The 11,556-nt window shown below is 41.1% G+C and overlaps 1 protein-coding gene across 4 annotated transcripts; it reads left to right on the top strand.

The window, feature by feature from the left end:
* Nucleotides 1–2,942: 2,942 nt before the first annotated feature.
* Nucleotides 2,943–10,303, top strand: CLDND1 (claudin domain containing 1). Of its 4 annotated transcripts, none has more exons than XM_044940745.2 (6): nt 3,015–3,097; nt 4,219–4,269; nt 4,490–4,799; nt 7,147–7,257; nt 8,641–8,778; nt 8,897–10,303. In XM_044940745.2, exons 3-6 carry the CDS (start codon nt 4,508–4,510, stop codon nt 9,115–9,117), a joined length of 762 nt encoding a protein of 253 aa, XP_044796680.1. In that variant the 5' UTR covers nt 3,015–3,097; nt 4,219–4,269; nt 4,490–4,507; the 3' UTR covers nt 9,118–10,303. The 4 variants fall into 4 exon arrangements, with proteins under 4 accessions (XP_006047868.2, XP_044796680.1, XP_006047869.2 ...); XM_006047807.4 differs by having other exon boundaries at nt 3,020–3,097; nt 4,226–4,269; XM_044940743.2 differs by having other exon boundaries at nt 3,043–3,097; nt 4,204–4,269.
* Nucleotides 10,304–11,556: the final 1,253 nt, after the last annotated feature.

The following is an 11,556-nucleotide window of genomic DNA, read 5'->3' as shown; positions in this document are numbered from 1 at the left end:
ACTGAAATGTGTTGTGTTTTCTAGGCATTCTGCAGATTTGATAGATGAAAGCGTCATCCTCCTTTGAAGGTCTCTCCAGATACATCCATCTCCTGAATCATGAGGACCTTCATATGCCATGAGCCCAGCCTGGGAATCTCCTGAGTGAAGCTGAGCGAGGATGCCTAAAATCTGGTCCTGGCATCCTTCTTAGCCATTTGGAAGTTGGTCCAGAGGTTGGAAATGGTCTTGCCTGGGAAATCCCATGGACACAGGAGCTGGTGGGCTAGGGTCACAAAGAGTCAGACACGACTGAGCAACTAAACAACAAACAACAACAATGTTCCTAAACCTTCTGAAGTGAGCAGGGACCAACACAAACGGCTTACTTCCAGCCTCCAGGGGGAATTGAGAGCTTTAAAGAGGTGTTTATATTGCCCCTATTCAAAGATTATAGGTGTTGAACAAATATTTGCAAATACTAATAGTTTAGCAATTGTCTAGTATGCCCCAGGCTCTAGACTGGGTATTTTATATGTATTTTCTCATTTAATTCTCACAATGATCACATGGAATAGGTGCTATTGTCAACATCATAATTTAGATAAAAATAAACTGAGACTTAAAGAGGTTAAGTAAATTCTCTAATGTCACAAAACTAGTCAGCTCACCCCAGTATTCAAGCTTGAAGTCAGTTATTCCCTGGGCTCAGTTTCCTTGTTTGTGAACTGAGGCAGTGTCTTCCTTTTCCTTTTTCAAACTTCTCTTTGACCTGGTTTTATTTACCATGTAACTTCTCTAGAGAGATAGTTCCACTTCACTGGAGAAAGAAGGTAGGGAATTTCTAATGAAACCAGTGGATGAAAACATTTCCTGGTGAAAAAATGCATTGAGGGGTTTTATTATGCATTAACAATTTGCCTGAGCACCTCCACCATTTTCTCTAGTTGGTACCTCTAACAAACTTCTCCTTTGATCCGATATCCTACATGAAAATATGGTAATTTTGAATATTATATTTGGCTATTACCTTATTTTAATTATGTACTGGATGTGAATACCAGTTCACCAATTCTGGCAAAAGAAATAAGGCTACAAATAGAAAAACAAATGATACACCTTCAGTCTATCAGGGTGGTAGAAATTTAGTATCAGATTGGGGTTCCTACCTTTTCCCTGTGCTGTGGCCAAATTCAAAGGGATTTGGGGGATGAGGAAGTGTTTGAGAGTCCTGCTGGTCCTTGAGTTGGCTGTTTCTGTAGGTTGTTGTTTGGTCCATAGGTTGAGTCTGACTCTTTTGAGACCCCATGATCTGTAGCTTGTCAGGCTCCTCTGTCCATGAGGTTTCCCAGGTATGAATACTGGAGTGGACTGCCATTTTCTTCTCTAGGGGATGTTCCCAACCCAGGGATTGAACCTACATTTCCTGCGTTGCATGCAGATTCTTTCCCATTGAGCCACCTGGCAAGCCCAGTCTCTGTAGGTATCTGTTGAGAAATCTGACATTTGCTGTTCTCAGAGCACATTCTTGGGTCCACATGGGTCACTAAAGAGACGTCGCTGTTTCTTGTTTGTGGATTTCTATGCAGTACTTGAAGGCTTAGAATCCTTTCGTTGCCTCTGTTCCCTACTTCTTGTTGTTCAGTCGCTTAAGTTGTGTCCAACTCTTTGCGACTCAATGGACTTCAGCACCAGGCTTCCCTGTTTTTCACTATCTCTCCCAGTTTGCTCAAATTCATGTCCATTGAGCAGATGATGCCAACCAATCACCTCATCCTCTGCTGCCCCTTGCGGTAAAGTCACCTGCAATCTCTGAGGTCATTCATGACCTTATCCGCTTAATGCAATGTTCTCCAAAATTCAGTCTTTTTCATACTAAATTAAAAAAGTATTCACTTTTTTGACATATCTGAGATGCTTAGTATTAATATTTTAACCAATTTATTTAAAAAGGAAGCTTTACTACAATAAAGAGAAAACATCATTTGCCTTTAAGAGAAAGCAGCCAAAAATCATATGAAACCTGAAAAATGTCATTACATTCTATTTGGATACCTTCTGTCAGGTTCAGTTCAGTTTAGTCTGTCAGTTATGTCAGACTCTTTGCGACCCCCATGGACTGCAGGGTGCCAGGCCTCCCTGTCCATCACCAATTCCCTGCTGCTGCTGCTGCTGCTGCTAAGTCACTTCAGTAGTGTCCGACTCTGTGTGACCCCACAGACAGCAGCCTACCAGGCTGCTCCGTCCATGGGATTTTCCAGGCAAGAGTACTGGAGTGGGGTGCCATTGCACCAACTCCCTGAGTTTACTCAAACTCATGCCCATTGAGTCAGTGATGCCATCCAACCATCTCATCCTCTGTCTTCCCCTTTTCCTCCCGCCTTCAATATTTCCCAGCATCAGGGTCTTTGGAAATGAGTCAGTTCTTCACATCAGGTGGCTAAAGTATTGGAGATTCAAGCTCGGCAGCAGTCCTTCCAAAGAATATTCAGGATTGATTTCCTTTAGGATTGACTGGTTGGATGGATCTCCTTGCAGTCCAAGGGACTCTGTCAGGTTACATCCTTCTTAGTCTAAACTTAAGCCATAAAACCAGAAAGTACCTGGTGCAATGGGAATGAGCCTGTAGGAGAGTTTTAAAATTATTGGGTTAATATTTTAAAAGGATAATCGCATTGTTATTTCACAATTAGGGTGGTGGTAGGGAAAGCACAACTGGAAAAATCTGAGTCACATTAGTCACAATTAATGATCCGTAGTGACCCGAAACACCTCGCCTTAGTCGGTGGACCTTCGTAGTAAAATATAAGAAACAATCAGCTCAGACCTCCCTTCTGCGCACCTCGGAAGCTGAACTACATCTCCCACAATGCGCCGCGCCCAGAGCCAGGAATGCCGTCTGCCGCCCCCCCGCAGCTTTTCCTCTGTCCCTCCTACAACTCCCACAAGTCCCCTCGGCTCCGGGGCCAGGCCCGGCCCGGGGTGGAGGCGGAGGCGGAGGCGCGGGAGTTATGGAGGGGGCGGGCTCTGCAGGGAAGTGCGTCAGAGGAGGCGCGGAGAGAGTAGGGTGCTGTGGTTTGAGCTTGAGGGCGAAGCTGGCGGAGCAGGAGGATGGGCGGTGAGTGAGCGGGGCCGACGTCGCTGGGCGGGGGTCGTGTAGCCGTTCGAGGTTTCCAGCAGTTTGAAGAGGGGGCCCCCTCCCTGGGCGCGGCCCGGACCGTGTGGGTCCTGAGTGGGGGGGTTATCGCCGGGCTTTTCCCTTGGCTGATTGTTCCGGGGAGGGGCCTTCTCGGGTATCTGGGGCCCCTGGCCGGGGACAGCTCAGGGCTGCCCCGCCCCAGAGCCCGCCCGCTCGTCTCGACCACCCCCAGCCCCAGGGTGCGACCCGCGAGGTGACAGCTCCAGGCGTCCGGCCTGGGAGAACCGCCGCTCCTGGTGCTCGGGACCTTTTAAGGTCATTTGAGAGCATCAGGATGAAAAAGAATTAAAAAGAATAAAAATACAAACCCAACTTCTGGAGTTATCATCGTTAACGATTGTGATTGCTCTGATCTCTCCTGAGTCACTTGCCATTTTCCAAACTCAGCAACCCCAGTTTGCGAGCTTGTTTTCGAGCTCCTTTTTAAGGTGTTTGGCGCGGTTCATGGTATATATTTGCAGTATTTGACTCAGCTTGATCCGCCTTGAGTCATTGTACTGCGGCCATTTACTCTTGCCATTCAGCCCAGTCCACGCCTTTGGAGTGTTAATATTTGCCTAATTCAGAGTTTTCCTTCCGGCTGAGGATCTTTTAGTTTGCAGATAAGAAGGTTCAAAAGTATAAGGAACTGGGCGAGTAGGTAGGAAGGAGTGAAGACTTTGACAGCGGAAGGGAGCTTGGCTTAGCTTTAATGGATTAGGGGCAGATTGGTATCTAGCATTACTGCATATTATTATTCTCTTTGCTCCTCCGTGCGCCTGAAACAACCTTTCTCTCTGGGCTAACATTTTCAGCTGTCTTCTAAATAGTTCCTTACTCTTTCTTTACCTTGTTTTAAAAGGTTTCCCTGTTCAGAGGAAACTGGGAGGAGCCGATTTCCTCTGCTTCCTTTTCCTATGCCTTTTTCACACTCAGACCCAGAACGCTTAATGCTCTGCAGTCTGTCATTAAAAATGTATGCAAGGTACATTGCTGACTTTGGGCATGTCTGCTGTTTGTATCTGTAATGTGTATGTCCATTTCAGTGTTGTCTGTTTTAGTGTGCAGGTGATAGACTAGAGAACAAGACTTCTGTCTCCGTAGCATCCTGGGTATGTGAGCATTCAATAAGTACTTTCATGATAATGAGTTTTGTTTTGAACTTAATTTAAAACATGCTTGCTTCTTTTTTTAAAAAAAATTCATTAATGATTATACATTAAAGAGCCATGGGATGGGGAATAGGGTAAAGGGTGATTTTGACGTAATTCCTTTCAAAATCTGTACTTGTCCTTGAAGTCTAACTTTTCTTCTTTTTCAACTTCTAAACAGAGCAGTCTGAATGCCAGAATGGATAACCGTTTTGCTACAGCGTTTGTAATTGCTTGTGTACTTAGCCTCATTTCTACCATCTACATGGCAGCCTCAATTGGCACAGACTTCTGGTATGAGTATCGGAGTCCAGTTCAAGAAAATTCCAGCGATTTGAACAAAAGCATCTGGAATGACTTTGCTAGTGATGAGGCAGATGAAAAGACTTACAGTGATGCACTTTTCCGATATAATGGCACAGTGGGATTGTGGAGACGGTGTATCACTATACCCCAAAACACGTACTGGTATAGCCCGCCAGAAAGGACAGGTATTTGTCTTATTTTAACTTTTTGTCTCCTTTGTGTGTGTGTGTGTTTGCGTGTGCACGCATACACACTGCATCGTGGGCGACTCTTTGTGACCCCGTGGACTGTAGCCCGCCATGCTCCTCTCTCCATAGTATTTTCTAGGCAAGAATACTGGAGGGGGTTCCCATTTCCTACTCTAGGTGTTCTTCGCCACCCAGGAATTGAGCTCACATCTTTTGCGTCTTCTGCAATGGCTACTCAATAATAGAGAAAGTGATACGATGATGGCCAGTTATGTACAAGAATGTCTGTGGGTTCTTTCTCTTCCCAAAGAAATAAATCTTATGTATTCTTTTTCCCTATCACCATCTCTCCTCAGTTTCCATTAATTAATTACCATTGTACTCATTAATATTGGTTGAATGAGTAACTTTCCTTATCTTGGAGAAAGCCATTTTAAATCTTTGTACTTATTTAGCCACACATTGAAATAGTTGTATTAATCTTACACATGTCATGAGAATATAATTAGTAAAGTACTTTGGAAGATTTTAAATACTTGGTAATTGTTAAAGTACTAGTATCCAAAATCAAGTCAACACATATGAATTAATAGTCATTTATATGTAGTTGTGTTTTAGTAGATATTATCATTTGCCCTCTAAATCTTGAGGATATAATTTGGCCAACTCTATGTTTAAATCTCCTTGTTTAAGACCTTTTTACAACAATCTTGATGGAGTTTTTAGGTTAAAAATATGCATTACGAGAATAAAAAAAATTAAGAAACTACCTCTCAGGTTTATTTTGTAAGCATTCTTAGCATTGAAAATTTTTAATTTCTAGTTGTTAAGATGGAAGCTTTAGAGTTCTTTGCAAGTAACAGCTTTATAAATTTGTTTCCATTTATGACTAGTTGGCCTCTTGGTCGGGAGCATTGTATTCAAATCACAGCACAACAGGCTCGAAATACTGTACATCAGAAGGATGATAGTGTGATTTTATACAAAAAAGAAAGTGATCGGAAAGAGGTGAAAGTTGGCTGAATTTTATTTAAAATGTTCAGTTCTATTTATGAGAGCATAGGAACACTTGATACTTGAATCTTAGCAATCATTTATTATTCAGTCAACAAATATTTATTGCACACTTTCATGTTCAGGGCCTAGGAGCTAGGTGTACGTTAGGGAAAAAAACAAAAATCCCTAGTCCTGGGGAGCTAACATTCTAATAAGGGCTGACTGGCAATAAACAACAAATAGGTATAACAGTATCAACAGAATAAATAATTATGTAGTAGAAGGTGATGTGCTATGAAAAATAGAGTAAAATAAAGGGGATTTGAAAGTACATAGGGAAGGGGATGTTGGTGGGCATATAAGTTATGTTCTTCAATAGTAAAGGCAGGATAGGCTGCAGCAGGAAAACACCACTTGAGTAAAGACTTGATAAAGGTGAAGGAGTTGACCCTGTGGGTAATTGTGGAAATAAGAAGACTCATTTAGAATGGACGGAATGACTCTAAGGGCCCTGTGGTGGGAGCATGCCTGAAATACTCAAGAACCAGCAAGGAATTCCCTAGGCTGGAAGGGAGGGGGCTGGGGAGAGTTGGGTAGACTGTCAGAGATGTATTCTGGGAGTGGGAGTAGGGCAAATCAGGCAGGATTCTGTAGGTGTGATGAGGACTTTGGATATTACTCTGAGTGTGATGGAGCCATTGTGGGGCTTTGTGCAGAGGAAAGATAATCTGGTCACCTAGGCAGATGTGTTGAAAACAGACAGGTGGCTGGGCAAGACGGAAGCCAGGAGACTTAAGAGGCTGTTGAACCAGTTCATGTGAAAGATGGTTACGCCTCAGATCAGGGTGGTAGTACTGAGCGCAGTGCCTGATCCTAGATAAATGTTGAAGGTAGAGCCTGTGGGATTTCCTGATGAAATGCTTATGGGCAAGAATGACTCTATAAAGTTTCTGGTCTGAGGAATGAGAAGGATGAAATTATCGTTTACCTGAGATGGGGAACAAGACTGATGGAATAGGTTTGGGGGAGAAGGATCAAAGTTTCTATTTTAGTCTTTGTCCCCTCCTCCTTCATAGTCATCTTACTGTCTATTCTCATTCATTTTACTCCTTTTTTTTTTTTTTTTTTTTTTGCCTTCCTGTACCTATGTCACACCTGCTGCTGAGAACTATTGGTCTCTTGGGCATTAGTCTGTCCTGTGTGTCACTCAGGGCCAAAGAGGGTGCTCTCCTGAGAACATTTTTCCACATCACCTTTTATTTCAGAGAATAATTACAGATTTTTGTTAAATGTTTAAAATTAAAACAAACCAAAACACAACAAGCAATCGTTGTTTTTCTTATTCCAGAATCATTTGATATGGTCACAAAATGTATGAGTTTCACACTAAATGAGCAGTTCATGGAGAAATTTGTTGAGCCTGGAAACCACAATAGTGGGATTGATCTGCTTCGGACCTGTGAGTACTTTGTTGGGAAAAAAAGGAAAATAACTTTATATGTCTTTTGTTGAACTCAGTTTTTGGAACAAGATGACATTGTACATTGTGTCAACTTGAAATAAGATCTTTAATGTTATCCCAACAAACTCTGTCCTCTTGATAATATATTTTAGAAGTTAGATATGTACTTAACAAATTGCAGATATGAAGTTGAGCAGCTAATACATTGGGTGACAGAATCTATACTCACCAAAAGATGTTATTAATAGGCCTGTTTAAAGAGGAAATTTATAGGAATAAATAATAAATGTCTATATTTAAGTTAAACACTTCATTTTTCTGTGTTCAGCTAGGGATATGTGAAAAAAGTTGACTGCAAGCTTTACATGAGTCAACTTAAGTGTCAGGCCTCCCAAAACTATTGCTCTAGTCTTAGGTGGTGGTATCAAAAGTGTAGATGTCAAAAATGAAAGTCCTTATTAAGAGCATTCTGTTCCTTGATGGTCAGGCTGCCTGGGAAATATTATCTTCAGATTTGGACCTAGTCTCTAGGCTATTAGAGTTACTGGAACCTGCCCGGAAGAATGACCGTTTCATGAGAGGGGATGTTGAATAAATGGCAAGTATTCAATTTTGCATTGTCAATGCATAGGAAGTTTGTTACTAACAGAGTTTGAAGGGAAGTTCGAAAAAAGACATTGATGTAGTTCCAGAAAGTAAAAACTAGCCCTAACAGGTAAAATTTGGTTCAGAGTTGATGTTCCTACATTGATAATAATTAACATAGTTTGAAAAGGGAACGGGGTGCTTTGGAAAGTCATCAGCTTTTTTCCCAATGTTGTTGAGGGACTTTATGATAATTAAAGCTGCCATTTTTTGAGTGCCTGGTATATACTAGATCCTCTGCTTTGTGCTTTGTGTATATTCTTTTAACAGGTCTTTTATAATCACTATTCATTTACTTGTTATTCCTGCCTTGAGATCCTATAGGGACTTAAATATGTATGTAGAACCAGAAGGTTTTGCTTCCAGTCTGGTTCTTCCACTTACTGTGTTACTTTTTACAAGTTATCTTCTTTCAGTTTCCTCATTTATAAAATGGAGGTAATAGTACCTTCTTCATAGGGATGTTGGGAGGTTTAATACACAAAGCATGTATAGAACGGTGCCTGATACATAGGAAGCCCTCAGTAATAGTTAACTATTAGTGTCTTTTTGCTTTTGTCAGAAGAAAGTTAGCACTGTTTTGAACAATGTGCTTTAGGAAAAAAGCCTCAATATCAAAGTACCCCATTCTCACTTTTTGAGAAAAGTTCTAACAGAATATGAAAGAAATTGCCATTGTGAGAAAACTGAAATGGTAACATTTCATTTCTCTCTCTCTCTCTCTTTTGAAATCAGATCTTTGGCGTTGCCAGTTCCTTTTACCTTTTGTTAGTCTAGGTTTGATGTGCTTTGGGGCTTTGATTGGACTTTGTGCTTGTATCTGCCGAAGCTTGTATCCCACCATCGCCACAGGCATTCTCCATCTCCTTGCAGGTGGGTCTCTTCTTCAAACTTAGTTACCTCTTTGTCGCCTTAGGGACCACATGTCGCTGCCTTTTATCATGCTCTTATCTAGCTATGTTGTTTTTTTCCCCCTAAATTTTCCTCCAAGGTCTGTGTACACTGGGCTCAGTGAGTTGTTACGTTGCTGGAATTGAACTACTCCACCAGAAACTGGAGCTGCCTGAGAATGTGTCTGGTGAATTTGGATGGTCCTTCTGCCTGGCTTGCGTGTCAGCTCCCTTACAGTTCATGGCTTCTGCTCTCTTCATCTGGGCTGCTCATACCAACCGGAAAGAGTACACCTTAATGAAGGCATATCGTGTGGCATGAGTGGGAAGCTGCCTGCTTTACAGTTGCCATTTTTATGATTTTTTTTTATATTAATATTGTCTGTTACCTCCCCCGAATTGTTTTTAATTTAACTTTTTTTGTGTGGATATACCATTTTATCCTGAAAATCCATTTTATTTATTCATGCAGACAGTTGTTTCTCAACACAACTAAAATTTAAATGGAACCTGGGTGATTCCATCTTTTAGTCAAACTAATCTAGGTTCAGAATCCAGACAGAGAAAAATGGGTAGAGTCTTGGCACAAATTTGTGAGGAAAATTGGTAGTAGGAGGTTGACCCATACCAAGTTCTGCTGACGTCTATTAGACTTTTCAGTAATGTAACTGTATCTGTGTAACTGGAACTTACAGTTTCTTTGGGAAACCTCTTATCATTGTCAAAACTTATATTCGCTTTGCTATTGTAGACAGCCAGTCAGCCAGAGATACAGTGCTGTCTTCAAGGACTTAGGCTATCTAAAATAAGCAAATCATCTAAGATCCTTTTCCCTAAATATTGGCATATAGTTTCATCTGAAGTGAAATACTGCAGTTTTTTTATCTGTACACTGTCTGTTTAAAAGAAAGGGAGTGTTTACGTGGAATTTTAACTTTGTTAACTACAAAAATTCCAGTTCAGCCAGTCAAGACGATTAACCTTATTTTACTTTTTTTTAAAAAATCTTTAATATGTCAATAGGATTTCCAGTATCAGCAAACCTTTTTGGATTTTTGTTCCTTCCCTCCTCACACACCAGACATATTACAAGAGTGCTTTCTTTTAAATAATACATTGAGGTCACCAAGTAAAATTTTCCAACTGCTGTTTATTTCAGCTAAGTACCATAAAGAAGGTTCCACCGTAATGACCCTCCAGAGCTAGGAAAACTACCACAAGACCTAAAGCTTTGGCTGGTCATTAACTTCCGACTGGTCTTTATCTCTTGTGGTGGAATGATGTGCCTTTCCTTGCCTAAACCCCTCCTGGTGTGTCAGCATTATTTAATGTCTGCTAATTCAGTCATTTTTTTATAAATATGTCTATAAACATTGAACTTAAAAAAAATCTTATTTATTTATTCCATTACTGTAGTACTTGACAGATTAAAAAAAATGTAACAGTAATTTCTTACGAAATCCTAAATCTGTCTTTTTTAAAAAATAAAAAATGAGAAGAGACTCAGAGTTGTGTATAGTGTCTGAGTTGATTAAATTTCAGTACCTTAGGATAAAAAGCACTACAGGATTCTGAATGAGGATTACTGTGATTTTCTGAGGGAAGTGCATTGTTGCTCTGAAGGCCTTTCTTTATGTCTATTGTTTGGGTCTTTTTTTTTCTTCTAGAAAATGTGGGATGCCCCCACTAGAAAATAAGAGACAATTTTTTAATGTTTCAGTTTTAAGACCTGTTTTCAAAGTATCATGTGTTATGATACATATCATGTATTATGATAATATTATGTATCATTGCTAACATGGCTAGTTTTTTGTTCCTGTTTTTTATCTTTTGGCAGTGCCACATGGCATGTGGGATCTTAGTTCCCCTGCTAGGGATTGAACCCCTTCCCCGTGGATTGGCTGCTTGAAGTCAGCCAGTGGACTTCCACTGGACACCAGGGAAGCCTCAACATGGCTAGTTTTCGTAAAGTCGTTTAATGGCTGTGGATGTTTATGTTCTATATAAAATAATTAAGTTAGCTTCTGACTTAAAGCCAATGTTACTCTTCAGTAGATTATTGCCTGTGAGATGGCTGATTACTCAGTTTTCTGCCTCTTCCTAACTCTTGAAGTTTCACTGCCTTTCAGCACGTTTTGTGGAAGGTACAAAAGCTAGGTGAACAAGCGCAGCGTTCTTTGGGGAATGGGATTTTTAAATTAATGACCAACATGACATTTTTGGATTTTTATTTTAAACAATATCTTTGCTTCTTGTTACCCCAGAGTTATCTAACTGCTACTCTAACACCCATCTTTCACGTGCACTGAGGAAGCTCAGTCAGAACCCAACTCCTGAGCCTCACCCGTAGATTGCTTCCTCAGTGAACCCCGGTGCTGAATATGTGTTGTAGTTTTAGTGTATTTCAGAGTAGCTAAGGTCATTCTCTCCTTCGAAGGCTTTTTTCTTTGGAATACAAAGGCTTGGATTGTTTCACTTGATGTATAAATATTACAGGTTTTCAGCTATCTAATGAGAAGGAAATGGCAACCCACTCCAGTATCCTTGCCTAGAGAATCCTGTGGACAGAGGAGCCTGAGGGCTGCTGTCCATAGGGTTGCACAGAGTTGGGCATGACTGAAGTGTCTTAGCATGCATGCATGCATTGGAGAAGGAAATAGCAACCCACTCCAGTATTCTTGCCTGGAGAATCCCAGGGACAGAGGAGCCTGGTGGGCTGCCGTCTATAGGGTCACACGGTCGGACACGACTGAAGCGACTT

This window comes from Bubalus bubalis, chromosome 1 (genome assembly GCF_019923935.1).
Source record: "Bubalus bubalis isolate 160015118507 breed Murrah chromosome 1, NDDB_SH_1, whole genome shotgun sequence".
Taxonomy (NCBI): domain Eukaryota; kingdom Metazoa; phylum Chordata; class Mammalia; order Artiodactyla; family Bovidae; genus Bubalus; species Bubalus bubalis.
This window is presented reverse-complemented; position numbering and strand designations above follow the sequence as displayed.

Excerpts from the sequence above, each read along its gene's own strand:
- CLDND1 (XM_006047807.4), top strand. Across the intron at positions 4,270-4,489 it reads CTGTCTCCGTAGCATCCTGG|AGCAGTCTGAATGCCAGAAT; the intron begins GTATGTGAGCAT and ends ACTTCTAAACAG. Across the intron at positions 7,258-8,640 it reads GATTGATCTGCTTCGGACCT|ATCTTTGGCGTTGCCAGTTC; the intron begins GTGAGTACTTTG and ends TTTTGAAATCAG.